Source organism: Sinocyclocheilus rhinocerous, unplaced genomic scaffold, assembly GCF_001515625.1.
Source record: "Sinocyclocheilus rhinocerous isolate Xijiao unplaced genomic scaffold, SAMN03320098_v1.1 scaffold1050, whole genome shotgun sequence".
In the NCBI taxonomy this organism is placed as follows: Eukaryota; Metazoa; Chordata; class Actinopteri; order Cypriniformes; family Cyprinidae; genus Sinocyclocheilus; species Sinocyclocheilus rhinocerous.
Genome location: NW_015651629.1, coordinates 579,000 through 595,536, shown reverse-complemented (window position 1 = coordinate 595,536; position 16,537 = coordinate 579,000). Strand labels below are relative to the sequence as shown.

The window sequence follows — 16,537 nt, the reverse complement described above, 5'->3', positions numbered from 1 at the left end:
AAATCTCCTACTGTAAATATATCAAAACTTAATTTTTGATTAGTAATATGCATTGCTAAGAACTTCATTTGAACAACTTTAAAGATGATTTTCTCAATATTTAGATTTTTTTGCACCCTCAGATTCCAGATTTTCAGATTTTCTCGGCCAAATATTGTCCTATCCTAACAAACCATACATCAATGGAAGCTTATTTATTCAGCTTTCAGATGATGTATAAATCTCAATTTTAAAAAATTGACCCTTATGACTGGTTTTGTGCTCCAGGGTCACAGATGTGTGTTTGAGATCCTCGACACTCACGTCCACATGGTGTACGTCACACACACGGCGGCGCCCAGGAATGCTGGGAAACACAGCAGCGTGATGAAGATGGTGGTCATCTGACAGGCGCGCCACGGCTTCCCCGACACCTGACAGTTCATCTTCAGACTGACCTGCGGCGGACAAAACACAAACACAATATCTATTCATTGCCACATGACACATTTAATACTTTCATTATAATATGTGAGCCTGGATCACAAAAGCAGTCTTAAGTAGCACAGGTATATTTGTAGCAATAGCCAACCCTCCATGCAAAAGAGCGGCACACTTGTGAATCAGTCTGTTAAATGCCTAAAGAAACGCAGAAATCGAACAAACAAACCTTCTTCATGTAGAAGAGAAAGAGCAGTTTAATGATCTGAACCGCCGGCAGCAGAGGAGAGAATAAAACCCCCAGCCTGCAGATGAAACATCACACATCACTGATGGAAAACAGAGGACACTTCTGAGTGCACTCAATGTGAACCAACGCTACCAGGCCAGAGTCTGTCCATAGATGAGCTCCAGAACGTTCCTGGCGATGTCAAACACGGGCTTCCTCTTCCTCTTCAGAGCCTTCTGAGAAAACACCCTGAGCCAGAGGACAACGCAGAACACGACTCGGTCAATAAACACTGTACAGCTCAAAAAAGAAACATTAGAATGGGAAGCATATTTTTAAACAAATTAAATTATAATTTAAAATGTTAATATAAAATAAAAAACAGATTTTTAATTTATTTTAAAAATACAAAAATAAATAATTTAATAAATTTAAAAAACTTTTTAATGAATTTCAGCCACTGCCTTCATGACAATTGGATTTTTCAGTAAATAATCAGAACTTTTATTTCTCGGAGATATTAAAGATTCCCTTTTTTAAATTAGCCAATAGCCTTTACTGCAATAAAAGTAAAATGAAAAGCAAGAATGAATGAAAAAATAAATAGATGCTTACATTTCTTTTTACTGTTATTTATTGCAACATTAATATAGAATACATATACATTTTTTAAAAACACTGCATTTAAAAAAATTTGAACATTTTAAAACAATGTTGCAATAAATAAAAGTAAAATTAAATGTATTCATGAATAAGCTCTGAAATGTTAAGATTTCTTTTTTTAAACAGCACAATAGTCTTTCAAAAACAAGACAATTAAAATAATTATAATAAAAAGTAGATTTTTTTTGCAAACTAAATTATAATTTAAAATATAACTACAATAATTTAAATAACTGTTAAAAATTAAATGAAAAATATAATGTTAATATATATATATATACAGTGGGTACGGAAAGTATTCAGACCCCCTTAAATTTTTCACTCTTTGTTATATTGCAGCCATTTGCTAAAATCATTTAAGTTAATTTTGTTTCCTCATTAATGTACACACAGCTGCGGCCGCTCCGGAAATCTCCCTGATCCTTTTCCCTGATGATCTCCAGCACCAGCTCCCGCGCTTGCTGTAGAACACACACTCAAGAGTCAGACACGTGTCTCAAACATCATCTGTGACTGGGGTGTATTTGTAGCAATAGTCAACAATACATTGTATGGGTCAAAATTATCGATTTTTTCTTTTATGCCAAAAATCATTAGGTTATTAAGTAAAGATCATGTTCCATGAATATATTTTGTAAATTTCCTACCGTAAATATATCAGAACTTAATTTTTAGTAAGTAATATGCATTGCTAAGAACTTCATTTGAACAACTTTAAAGATGATTTTCTCAATATTTAGATTTTTTTGCACCCTCAGATTCCAGATTTTCAAATAGTTGTATCTCAGCCAAATATTGTTCTATCCTAACAAACCATACATCAATGGAAAGATTATTTATTCATGCATATGCATAAAAAGCTGCTCACCTCCACAGAAACTCTCCAAAGAAGGTATCCAGCAGCATGAAGATGAAGTCCATCAGGAGGAAACGGTACAGCTCTTGCCCGACGAAACTCTCCCAGCACTGGGCACAGAAGCACAAGCATCAGAGATCCTAAGATCCAGACGCAGCGCCGCAAACACACGACGGGACTCACCTCTAAACTCAGACTGAGAGGATCCGATGCCACGCGGCCCAGCCAATAATAGCACAGCACTCCCAACACACTCACCTTCAGCAGCAGGTTCCTGAGAAAATTAAACATCTCATGCATTTATAACACAAAGAGTTAAACAGTTTGACCCGTGCAACTGTTAAAATCCATTTCAAATCTCTATATAGAAACAGATTCTTATGTGATGACAGACCATAAGCTCTTTTAAATAATAATAGCCTTTACATCATCACACTGCATTTGCTGATGTATAAATCTCAATTTCAAAAAATTGACCCTTATGACTGGTTTTGTGGTCCAGGGTCACATTTGATGATTATTTAATTCCTATGGAGAAAATGAAAGGGAAAAATACTTTCAGAAGGTCGCTGTGAAAGCGGGCGGCCGTTCTACCTGCTGATGGAGACGTAATTGAGCACACTGGGAGAATCGTACTCCTCCATCCAGGCCACGGCGTTGAAGAATCCGGGCAGGAGCAGGTTAAAGCTGGATACAACCACAGGAACGGCCAGCAGACTGGCTTCCGTCAGCAGCGGATCAGACGAGCCGGAGTGAGCGCGGTGATGCAGATCCTGAGAGAGAGAGAGAAAGAGCTGAATGAACAAACACAAACACTGTGAATCTGATTACACACCGAGACATTAAACCAGACCATACTGTTTATAGAGCAAATACTCCAGAACATTCAACATGACTGAGCAAACACACACGAGACCACGGATATACTATATTTTAATATAGATTTTGTTACAATTTAGATTTTTTTTAATGATTATATTTTATTTGTATGTTATTTTTATATTTACTGTTTTGATTTTAATTTTATTTAAAGTTTTAGTAATTTTGTTCTGTTTTTGTCATTTTTATTATTATTTTTTTTATGAAGTCTATATCAGGGTTATTATAGTTAACTAAAACTTAAACTAAAACCATAAAAAAATTTTGTTACTTGAAATACAGTAAATAAAATAAAATATTTCAGCTAGTTGCCAATCTTAAATTGAGCCTTAAACTTAAAGCAGACAATATATAATACTTGGACAGCATATGAAAACATCATAAATGAACTCCAGACATAAAGACTACACATACAGTTAGGTCCATATATATTTGGACACAGGCACAATTTTTATTATTTTAGCTGCTGACCAAAACATATTCAAGTTACAGATATATAATGAATCTGGGCTTAAAGTGCACACTCTGAGCTTTAATTTGAGGGTATTCTCATCACAATTGGAGGAAAGGTTAAAGAATTGCAGCTCTTTAATATGTACCACCCCCCTTTTTCAAGGGACCATAAGTAATTGGGCAATTGAATCAAAAGCTGTTTCATGGACAGATGTGGGCTATTCCTTCGTTATTCTACATCAATTAAGCAGGTAAAAGTTCTGGACGTCCACGGAGGACAACAGTGGTGATGATCGGAGGATCCTCTCAACGGTAAAGAAAAACCCTTTCACAACATCCAGCCAAGAGAAGAGCACTCTCCAGGAGGCAGACGAGTCTCTGTCAAAGTCTACAATCAAGAGAAGACTTCACGAGAGCAAACACAGAGGCTTCACCACAAGCTGCACACAAGACCAGATTAGACTTTCCCTAAAAACATCTAAAAAAGCCAGAGCACTTCTGGAAAATCATTCTTTGGACGGCTGAAATTAAGATCAAGCTGTACCAGAATGACGGGAAGAAAAAGTCTGGAGAAGGCTTGGAACAGCTCATGATCCAAAGCACACACATCATCTGAGAAACATGGAGCAGTGTGATGCATGAGCGTGCATGGCTTCAGTGGCTCTGGGTCACTGGTGTTTAGTGATGATGAGACAGAAGACAGAAGCAGCTGGATGAACTCTGAAGTGTGTAGAGATATACTCTCTGCGTGAGCCCCTGAAAATGGGGGGGACTGTGTATAAAAATGGTTGTAATTCCTAAGCATTTGATGTTATATTTTATTCAACCCCTTGAATTAAAGCTTAAAGTCTGCACTTCAATTTCATCTTGATTGATTCATTTTAATTCTATTCTGGTGGCATAGAGAGCCAAAATTACAAAAATTGTGTCGGTGTCCAAATATAATGGACCTGAATGTATATAGCAAAATTATATTGACATCTAAGTTCCCTCGTTCTGGCCAAACCTGAGGCAGCTTTCCTGTGTTTGTAATTCAGCTCGCAGTGAAATGTAAATTGTGAGCCTGTCTTTCCGGTCTTTCAAATCAATGGATCAAAAATCATATGTCGTACCCCGTGCATGTATTCAGAGAAGTAATACACAGCTAGCACACACGCTAACGTGCTTCCCAAACACATGATCCACGCCAGCATGTGGATGAAGAGCCGGAAGAGCCGCTGGAGAACGGGGAACTTCAGCTCCTGACGGTTCACTTCCGCCACCAGCTCCTGCAAACAGAGAACAGCTGAAGCGTGTGACATACATTGTGTGTGTCAGACACGGATCATACGTGCGTATGTGTGTCAGACATGGATCATACGTATGTATGTGTGTCATACATGGATCATACGTGTGTATGTGTATCATACATGGATCATACGTGTGTGTGTGTATCATACAAGGATCATACATGTGTGTGTATACATGTCATATATCAATCATATGCGTGTATGCGTGTCAGACATGGATCATACGAGTGTGTGTATGCGTGTCATACATGGATCATACGTGTGTATGAAGTGAAGTGAAGTGACATGTGGCCAAGTATGGTTACCCATACTCGGAATTAGTGCTCTGCATTTAACCCATCCTAAGTGCACACACACAGCAGTGAACACACACACACCGTGAACACACACCCGGAGCAGTGTCATGTCATACATGGATCATACGTGTGTATGTGTGTCATACATGGATCATACGTGTGTGTGTGTATGCGTGTCATATATCAATCATACGTGTGCACGCGTGTCAGACATGGATCATACGTGTGTATGTGTGTCATACATGGATCATACGTGTGTATGTGTTTCAAACATGGATCATACGTGTGTATGCTAGTCATATATCAATTATATGTGTGCATGCCTGTCAGACATGGATCATACGTGTGTATGTGTGTCATGCATGGATCATACGTGTGTGTATGCGTGTCATACATGGATCATATGCGTGTATGTGTGTCATACATGGATCATACGTGTGTATGTGTGTCATATATCAATCATATGTGTTCATGCGTGTCAGACATGGATCATACGTGTGTGTGTATGCGTGTCATACATCAATCATATGTGTGCATGTGTGTCAGACATGGATCATACGTGTGTATGTGTGTCATGCATGGATCATACATGTGTGTATGCATGTCATATATCAATCATATGTGTGCATGCGTGTCATACATGGATTATACGTATGCATGCGAGTCATAAATGGATCATATGTGTGCTGACCTTCAGCTGTGTGCCGATGTTTGCCCGCTGCAGTCTCACTGAGCTTTTCTTGATGACTTTAAAGTCCCATGAGCTGAAGACCTTTATGGCCAACAGGCCTTTAGATTTATCGATGCGGAAACTCTGACCGAACGACTTCGACATGCTGGAAAACAGAAACACAGAGGATCAGTGCAGCTCATCTGGACGGCAAGTCAAGACCATTAACAGGGTTATTATAGTTAACTAAAACTAAACCATAAAAAAAAATCACTTAATAAAAACAAATTTAATAAATGTCAACTGAAAAAATAGGTAAAAAAAAAACAACGTATAGCTAGTTGCCAAGGAAACTCATTCTTATTTAGTTTAGCTTGATGTATTAAAATGACTAAAACTGAAATAAAAATTTATTTTAAAACAATTATAGGATATAAGACAACAAAATTATTAAAAATGTATTAAAATTAAACCGTAAAATATAATAATAATAATAAAAAATAAGGATAAACATTAAATTAAATTAAATAAAGTACTTAAAAAAAACATTTAGCAAGTTGCCCAGGAAACATTCCCATTTGGTTTAATTTGATGCACTACAATGACTAAAACTAAATAAAAACTGAAATAAATATTTTTTTAATTAAAAAAAGGAAAGATAATGGCACACAACAAAATTAATAAAATTTAAGAAAAAATTAAAATAAAAAATTCAATTGAATAAAAATTCAATTAAAATTAAACTGAAACCAGAATATATAAAAATAAAAACTAATTCAAACAATTAATAAAACCTACAATAATATCTCAATTAGGGGTGGGCGGTATGACCAAAATTCAGTTTCACGGTATGACTAATTTTATTTCACGGTAACAATATATTTCACAATATAGTTATTTATATATGTAGTTATTCTGAACATCAACAAAAAAAGCTTTATATGATAAATAAACTCAAATACTTTTCTTTTTCTTTTATTTGGTAAATTATTTATTCAGTAAAAACACAATCAACGTATAGATTAACTGCCCCCAGCTGATTGATATTAAATGCAACTTTTAGGTTCAATTAAACTTTACATAAGGTGTTTCTGAATTATTTTTACATCTCATGTTATTGTTTTATTTCAATCAGTTTATAATATCTAAATATTGTTATTGAAATATTCCATTTATAATAAATTACATTTACTTCCTTTTAATTTTGTAGAATACTATTAATACTAGTTATATAGTTTAAATTTGTTCCCTGGTATCTGTTTATTATAGCCTACTGCGTTTTGAAGGAGCTCGTTTTGCTCTTTTTGTGATAACTGGAAACCCTTCACCTGGAGCTTTAATCAAGAGATTACGTCATACTGCCGAGCCCTAATCTCAATGATAATAAAATAACACTGAAGATTACTGTATTAATATAAGTACATCTTTAAAGCACAATCTGCTTTTATTGTCATTCAGAATTGTTACATTTACATTTATGCATCTGCCAGAGGCTTTTATTCAAAGTGACTTGTATTACACTTAAGATGTGCATTTATTTAGTTCATGCATGTCCTGAGAATCGAACCAATGACCTCCTGTTTGGTTGCTATAAAAAATACAATAAACCTAAAAAACAAGACTGTTTAACTATGTTTATATTAAAAGTATGTATGGAACACAAATCATAAACAATCACACGTGACGGACAAGCGTAAACAATGCTTTCAAGAGAGCCTCACCTGTAGACGAGGATGATGCAGGTGATGAAGAAGGCGGCGCCGATGGTGAAGAAGTAAACGAGAGGCATGTTATAGGACAGTCCAGAACTACAGGACGTCCCATTCCTGGATGCAGAGCAGCTGCGGCCCGTCTGTAGCATTTTGTTACTATAGTATCCATAATACAGCAGAGAGTGCGAGAAATAACCCTGAGAGAGAGAGAAGTGTGATCGTGAAGCATCTCGCTTACAGAATCAAATACTGTTGTGTTTCCAAGTTGAACCTACAGTCTAAATGTTTGTTGAGCAGCAAATCAGCATATTAGAATGATTTCTGAAGATCATGTGACACTGAAGACTGGAGTAATGATGCTGAAAATACAGCTTTGATCACAGAAATAAATTACAGTTTAACAGATATTCACATAGAAAACAGCTGTTTTAAATTATAATATTTCACTATTTTTACTGTATCTGTGATCAAATAAATGCAGCCTTGGTGAGCAAAAGAGACATCTTATTCCAAAATTTTAACTGCTAGTGTATGTTCCGAAGTTTATGATTCACATTTGTGAATTTCAGTGATTGGTTCACTTGTTTTTTTCCCCCTCGATTAGCACAAAATCACTTTCATAGACTTTTACATTAAATGTTCTATTTGATCTATTTGTTTTCTTTTTTCTTTAAAAAACACTTGAACCTCTAACACTTGCATTCTCTATTCTATTTTTATTCTAACTACTTATTTTATTTTTATTTATTATAAAAATGGCCCTCTAACACTAGCATTCTCAATTCTATTTCTATTCTTTTGACCCTTTTTATTTTTATAAAAAAAACACTTGACCCTCTAACACTTGCACTCTCTATTCTATTTCTATTCTAACTACTTATTATCTTTTTATTTATTATAAAATGACCCTCTAACACTAGCATTCACTATTATTTTGACTTGTTTTATTTTTATTTAAAAAACACGACCCTCTAACACTTGCACTCTCTTCTATTTCTATTCTAACTACTTGTTTTCTTTTTATTTATTATATTAAAAAAGCCTTGCGTACTGCGTTAGGCTAACTGAGACTTGTCACAGCACTTGTATTGCTTCTATTGTCCTCATTTGGATAAAAGCGTCTGCTAAATGCCTAAATGTAAATGTAAATATGTAATTGTGTGTTTATTAATGCACTTACGGCGCCCGTGAGCACCTCCAGGCCCCATGTGCTCCTGACAGTGACGTTCTGGTCCTGGTCCGGATGAGCGATGGCCTGAGGAACCACCAGCAACAAACCCGTGACCAGGAACAGGAAGACATTGAAGAAGAGGAGCGTTCTGAGGAAGACGAAATACGAGAGGACGCCTGTCCCGAAGCGGCCGCCAACACACTTCAGAGCCGTTTGCCACAACTGCAGTGAGGACAGGAATGACAGCCAGCCGTACCAGCCGTGCCTCAGCGCCTGACAGACACACACATCACAGCACTGATTACAAATGACGGAGACTAAAAACAGACGAGAGCCACAATTATTTAGCATATTCAGTGGTAATATTCATAGTTAGTTTATCCTTCTGTTTAATTACAGTCAGAGTTGTTATAGTTAAAGGAGACATATTATGCCCCTTTTTACAATATGTAATATAAGTCTCAGGTGTCCCCAGAATGTGTCTGTGAAGTTTCAGCTCAAAATACCCCACAGATCAATTATTATATCATTTTGAAAATGCCTATTTGGAGTAAAAGCAGAAACACGCTATTTTTCGTGCCTGTTTCTTTAAATGGAAATGGGCTGCTGCTCCCCGCCCCCTTTTCCAGAATAGAGCTGCTCCATTACAGAGCGTACCTGCTAAAAACATCTGTTTTGGTTCTGATTATCATGTTTATCGCGCTGAAATCATGCGTTTTAAACTATATTAGTTTAAACTTCAGATATACGGTTTTCTGAGAGCACACATCTGAAGCACACGCACAGAAAGCGGCTGTCACAGCATGTGAGTACTAAACTAAGTTCTCATTCACACACAAGTTTACGTTAAAAACACACATGAGTTACGAATGCCAGCCAGCCGTCCCAGCCGTGCCTCAGCGCCTGACAGACACACACATCACAGCACTGATTACAAATGACGGAGACTAAAAACAGACGAGAGCCACAATTATTTAGCATATTCAGTGGTAATATTCATAGTTAGTTTATCCTTCTGTTTAATTACAGTCAGAGTTGTTATAGTTAAAGGAGACATATTATGCCCCTTTTTACAATATGTAATATAAGTCTCAGGTGTCCCCAGAATGTGTCTGTGAAGTTTCAGCTCAAAATACCCCACAGATCAATTATTATATCATTTTGAAAATGCCTATTTGGAGTAAAAGCAGAAACACGCTATTTTTCGTGCCTGTTTCTTTAAATGGAAATGGGCTGCTGCTCCCCGCCCCCTTTTCCAGAATAGAGCTGCGCCATTACAGCTCGGACCTGCTAAAAACATCTGTTTTGGTTCTGATTATCATGTTTATCGCGCTGAAATCATGCGTTTTAAACTATATTAGTTTAAACTTCAGATATACGGTTTTCTGAGAGCACACATCCGAAGCACACGGACAGAAAGCGGCTGTCACAGCATGTGAGTATAAACTACGTAAGTTCTCATTCACACACAAGTTTACATTAAAAACACACATGAGTTACAAAAACAGTCGGTTATGTCAGTGAAGGTAAACAGCTGGGAAATAAATCGCATGTTTATTTTAGATCTGTGTGGCAGCAGCAATATACAGTAAATAAATCAATAAATCCACTGCTCTCTTGTCTCCTCTGAGGCTGGGACTCTAAACAGTGTTCAGTGCTCGTCAAATAAAACGACAAACATGCAAAATTATCGAAACACTGATTTACACATGAATATGTGGTGTAAATAAACAAAACACTGAAAGATATTACGACAGCATTGATGATAACTGTTGGGATTCAATATGGGCCAATCTTAAACTTGTTTAAAAAAATCCTAATCATCAATTAATTCACTACAAAATGGTTCATAGGATGTATCTCACTCCTAGGAAACGATATTTAATGAAGCTTTCTTCATCTTCCAATTGTAATTTCTGCTCAGGAAACTCTATAGGAACCTATAGACATATGTTTTGGGATTGCCCTGAAGTTAATCATTTCTGGAAACAGGCATCTAAGACTCTGAAGGACATACTGGAAGTTGATATATCATGCTGCCCTAAGCTTTTGCTTTTAAATGATGACTCATCTTTCGGTTTCTCTCGGTCTCAGAAAAAATTGTTATTCTCTGGATTAACTGCAGCAAAGTTCCTTGATTATTACGCCGGAATGAGAGTATAGTTCCTAGCCATATCGGCCTAGAAAATCACAACTTTTCATTTTCTGTCGGTCTTAGTACAGAGTTTTCTTAGTACAGTCGGTCTTAGTAGAGTCAAGTTTTAAATAGGAAAAATATAGAAACTCTTTGGTCTTTTTTGAGCGAGATGCTAACGGTCTAATCAGATTCAATGATCTATACTAAGCTACAGCTAAAAGTGCTACCGCCAGACCCGGAGATCGGCTGAATGGATTGGAAAACGGTAAAACTCAACTGTTTAATTCTAGGGGAGTTGGAAAATGAGCCTATTTTCAAAAATAGTGGAGTGTTCCTTTAACTAAAACCTTTAAAAAATGCTTTGTTACTTGGAATGCTTGATAAATGTTGTTGAGAATGTTACTTTCTCAACAACATTTATCATTTTTGTTTGGTTTAAGTTGAAGTTCTAAAATAACTAAAACTAAATAAATTAATAAATAAAAATGTATAAATACTATATAGACATTAAAAAAAATAAAATCTAAAAAATAAATAAATAAATAAAATAGACAAAAAACCCACAACACAATTACTAAAACTTTCAAATTAAAGAAAATATAATAAAAAAAATTAATTGAATTCAAAATATGAACATATGATAAAATTATATAAATTATCTTAAAACTGCTAATCTTGCTTCTTGTTTGTTTATTGGGCACGGATTATTTTTTGAATGTTCAATACTAACTTTTCACTGTGACTTTTCACTTTTCCATTTTCACTGTGACATTTTGCAGCACGTCTCACTTTAATGCAAATGTTCAGCTGATGCCAATAAAGCAACACTGAAACTGAACTGAATGTCAGAGAGCTTATATTGTCTTCAGTACTAAAGCACATCTGCACATCTGACACAGAGTGCAAATATAAACCATTCGAAACAAACAGCACGCATGATTAACCTCTGACACGCTCCACTACACGCCTGTGATACAACACTATAAAACTACCGTTAATACCCTGATACACAAACACATACACACACAAACACACACACACAAAAAGACTCATCCACACACACAAAAACACACTTTACACACACACAGACACACACTTGCACACACACACAGACACACACTTGCACACACACACTAGCACACAGACACACTCGCACACTTACACACACACTCACTCACTAGCACAGACACACGCTCAAACACTCACAAGTATGCACTCACTGACACACACACACACACACACATTCAACAAAAATATCAATCACTGACTGAAGGCTGAATCTCACAAGACACAAAGAAAAAAACAGCCGCACACGTCATATGACAGATATAGGCTATATACAGACTGAAACTAATGTTCTTAAAAAAAATTATATTTAGAAAAAGTAGCAACTTTTGTTGTCATTGTGAAATAAATTTAAAAAACAAAAAACAAACGTATTTATTTCAGCTAGCTGCCAAGGCAACATTTCTTATTTTTATTTAGTTTAAGCTGAAGTACTAAAATAGCTAAGCATGTTTTAGACTCACAATGATGATGTAATACTTGAACTGACTGCAGCAGGGAATCTGATTCTGAGACACAGAGTGTTCGGCTTTATTCAACACCAACATCCTGAAAAACAGACAATATCAGAAGAAAATCAGGAACTCAGAAAACACAAATGTTTCTACGTGATTCAGTTTTTTTTTTTTTTACAGTGACGGAAATCCAATTGGAGCAAACATACTAAACAAAACAATGCTTTTAGCACTATTTATTACAACAAAACTCTTTTATGAATGACTTTAACTGCACACTGTCATAAAACCAGCCAGTAAGTGATTCAATGATTCATTAGTAATTTTAACGATTCATTAGAATAAGAATCAACTCACAGCAGTTGAACTGCACCACTCATGTCTATTTATTGTCTTTGCATTATTTTGTACATTAAAAATATTGTTGAGTCTGATGAATTTCTTTTGTTCCATAAACCGTACATTTTGTGTTACATCACATTCTATTCAGACCCTAAACTAAATATGATTTGTTTTGCTGTACATTCAGCAGCGCTGCAGGACATGTTGAATAGACACAATAGCAGGTGTGGCAGTGTTTATTAGTGTATTTACCTGAGCTCTTTCTTCTCTGCGAGACACAGCGGCATCGCTCTCAGCATACGCACGCGATCATTGGCTGACAGATTCTGCAGATTATTGACCAAACGCTCCCTCTTATTCTCTACAAACACACAGAGTCATCACACCAGATCAGCACGGCATAGTTCAAGATGTTTCAGGCATCAAATGTGAGCCTGGAGCACAAAAGCAGTCTTAAGTCGCTGGGGTATACTTGTAGCAATAGCCAACAAAACATTGTATGGGTCAAAATTATAGATTTCTCTTTTATGCCAAAAATCATTAGGATATTAAGTAAAGATCATGTTCCAAGAAGATATTTTGTAAATCTCCTACCGTAAATATATCAAAACTTAATTTTTGATTAGTAATATGCATTGCTAAGAACTTCATTTGGACAACTTTAAAGATGATTTTCTCAATATTTAGATTTTTTTGGCACCCTCAGATTCCAGATATTCAAATAGTTGTATTTCGGCCAAATATTGTCCTATCCTAACAAACCATACATCAATGGAAAGCTTATTTATTCAGCTTTCAGATTATGCATAAATCTCAATTTCCAAAAATCGACCCTTATGACTGGTTTTGTGCTCCAGGGTCACGTATGTGATTTCAGTGCTTTCACCTTCTTCCTCAAAACCGGCTGCATCCGTTTCCATGCGGTATCCGCGGATGCTGGGCCGCGCGGATCGAGGGAAGTGCTGGATGGAGGGTCTGCTCTGTCTGCGTCTGCGCAGCTGCATGGTGCGGTTGCAGTACTGAGAGATGATCGCGCCACGACTGCGACCTAATCAAAGAGATTAAACTGAGATCATCTGGAGACATCAGTGAGCTATCAAGAGGAAAAGACACCAGCTGTACAGGAAACCCGATTTTAATTATAACAAACAACATCTGAGGTTTTTCACCAGAAATGAAGATGAAAGACAGAGTAAAGAAATGGATACACAGCAAAGATATTTCATTTCCAAATGCATTAGGAAATTATATCCTCATATATTACAAATTAAAAAGCAAGAAAAGTTTCAGTGAATGTGTAAAATATTTTATATATTTTTATGCATTAATTGAAATTTATAGTTTTTATTTTTATATTTTCCATTTTCATTTTCAAAGGTGACATATCATGAAAATCTGACTTTTCCAGGTTTTAAGTGCTATAATCAGGTCTCCGGTGCATCTACCAACCAAGGAAAGGTGAAAAAGATTAACCCAGTAACTTTGTTTTGGTAAGCCTTTCTCTGCAAGCATCTGAGGAAACGAGCGTCTGATTTCGCTCCCTTGGTGACGTGGCAAAGGGATCTCATTATAATATCACCGCCCCTTAATCTGTAAGTTTTCACTCACGGCGCAGTTATTTTGATTTCGCAAGCGACAACGGTGTACCAGCTCTAATGCCATGATGAAAGTTTGAGCAAAACATGCTAACGATTCTGTCTTTTGCTGCACAGACGAGTAGAGCCCGACCGATATGGATTTTTGGGGGCCGATGCCGATACCGATATTAGGGAGTAAAAGTTCATATCGGCGGCATATTCGCCGATACCAATATATCGGCCAGTAATATCGGCTAAACGATATATCGGTCGGGTACAGCGTGTTTCTGCTTCCACTCAAAATAGGCATTTTCAAAATGATATAATAAATGATCTGTGGAGTATTTTGAACTGAAACTTCACAGACACATTCTGAGGACACCAGAAACTTATATTACATATTGTAAAAAGGGGCATAATATGTCTCCTTTAAGTTTTAGCAAAAAACAAACAAACTAGGGCTGGGCGATTTGGCAAAAAATTTAAATCTTGATGTTTTTCAAAACGTTTGACCGATTCTCGATTTTTTTTACGATTTTTAACTAGTCAACCTGAAAATGTAACTACAACATGATTCAAGTAACTTTTTCTTTATTAACCCTCTAGTTAAAGAAAATTCTATTCCAAGTGCAGCACACATGAAGTTGTCAACATGATGTAAATGTTAAACAAATAACTTAAGTATCTTTATATCTTGTACAAACTTGCCTTATACATATGTGTTCAGAAATAATACGAGGAAAATGCTTTAAAAAAAATTCTCAAAAGTCAAGGTAATTCAAATTCAAAATGACTGAAGGTATAACACCAGTAGACTATTACTAACTATAAATGTTCTGTAAAAACAACAGCAGCTTTCAGTCTGTCACCATGATGCAAACATGAATTACAGGTTTTTTTATTCGCTTGCGCTGCTTTTCCATTGTTTTTTTGGATGTGTTTGACTGTTGCGCTCGCGTCTCATGCATGAAAAGGCATTCTAAAAACGCAGCCCTCAAATTAAAAGAAGTTCACTCCCATCTTCTTGAATGTTTTTCCTATTCCACTGCTTGCGTCGTATCTTTATCAACACAAAAGCGCATTCTGTTTGAATGGAGCCTAGCGATATGAGTGGTTAATCACGTGCACAGACATGCAGTTAGATCATTCTTTTCTCTTTACTGTTATCATTGGCATATTGTCAAAGTGTCTAATTCTAACGTTTGGTAATATTTCTATTAAAAATCGCGATTTCTCGATTTCTAAAAAATAAAATCATGGCAAAACATTAAACACACTGACCGATGGTGCGGCTGGGCATGGAGGAGAGGACTCGGAGCGTGTCAGATGACCAGCGTTCTCCAATCAGATGATCCGTCTGCTGCGGCGCATCGCTGTCAGACCGCTGGTACACCGGAGCCTCCAGACACACGACGTCATCTGAAACACAAAACAGCTCTGTCAGATTCCTGTCTGATGTCACTTCCTGTCTAAGTGGGCGGTTCCTGGTCAGAATGAGCTGCGGTGTGATCTGACCTCTGCTCTCCTCCTCCAGGTCAAACGGGGTCATCTCTATGACATCATGAAGGTCGTGACACTGTTCCTGGATCAGCTGACTGAATGAATCATGAACCCCATCCTCATCTGCTGGACTCCTGATGCATGAAAACACAGAAAACTCACAATGCTCAGCAAGGCTGCGTTTATTTGATCAAAAATACTGTAAAATTTGTTAAATATTTTTACAACGTAAAACAACCGTTTTCTATGTGAATATCTGTTAAACTGTAATTTATTTCTGTGATCAAAGCTGTATTTTCAGCTTCATTACTCCAGTCTTCAGTGTCACGTGATCTTCAGAAATCATTCTAATATGCTGATTTGCTGCTCAAGAAACATTTCTGATTATTATCAATGTTGAAAACAGTTGTGCTGCACAATATTTTTGTGGAAACAGTGATGCATTTTATTTTTCAGGATTCACAGATTAATAGAAAGTTCAAAAGTTAAATCGAAATACTTGTAACAATTTACTTGAAGCCTTTATGTATAATGCATTATAAAGCTATTCATAACACACATTGCAGTGCATTATATCTTTTCATAATTGTAACCAAATTTAAAATGCATTATAATATTTTCAGATTCCTTGTTGGCTGCCATGTGTTTTAATGCATTATACATTTACAGTGTAACAATGAAGTGTTATAATGTATTATTACAGTGGTTATGATTACTCATAAGATCGTACAATGAGTTATAAATTGCATTATCAGGCAAATTATTTTTTTTTTAAACATTATATATATATATATATATATATATATATATATATATATATATA

General features: G+C 36.1%; 1 protein-coding gene across 5 annotated transcripts in view; it reads right to left on the bottom strand.

The window, feature by feature from the left end:
- Positions 1–272: 272 nt before the first annotated feature.
- Positions 273–16,537, bottom strand: part of tmc6b (transmembrane channel-like 6b) — a 23,232-nt gene continuing 6,967 nt past the window's right edge. For all 5 annotated transcript variants that reach the window (XM_016518716.1, XM_016518714.1, XM_016518715.1 and 2 more), the window contains exons 3-17: positions 15,730–15,848; positions 15,496–15,633; positions 13,524–13,685; positions 12,890–12,998; positions 12,305–12,389; positions 8,648–8,911; positions 7,477–7,664; positions 5,777–5,921; positions 4,613–4,768; positions 2,763–2,941; positions 2,352–2,442; positions 2,181–2,278; positions 803–898; positions 650–725; positions 273–437 (exon numbers count right to left, since the gene is read on the bottom strand). In XM_016518716.1, the coding sequence (XP_016374202.1) occupies positions 300–437; positions 650–725; positions 803–898; positions 2,181–2,278; positions 2,352–2,442; positions 2,763–2,941; positions 4,613–4,768; positions 5,777–5,921; positions 7,477–7,664; positions 8,648–8,911; positions 12,305–12,389; positions 12,890–12,998; positions 13,524–13,685; positions 15,496–15,633; positions 15,730–15,848 (2,044 nt within the window). In that variant the 3' untranslated portion in view covers positions 273–299. The remainder of the gene's footprint in view (positions 438–649; positions 726–802; positions 899–2,180; positions 2,279–2,351; positions 2,443–2,762; positions 2,942–4,612; positions 4,769–5,776; positions 5,922–7,476; positions 7,665–8,647; positions 8,912–12,304; positions 12,390–12,889; positions 12,999–13,523; positions 13,686–15,495; positions 15,634–15,729; positions 15,849–16,537) is intronic.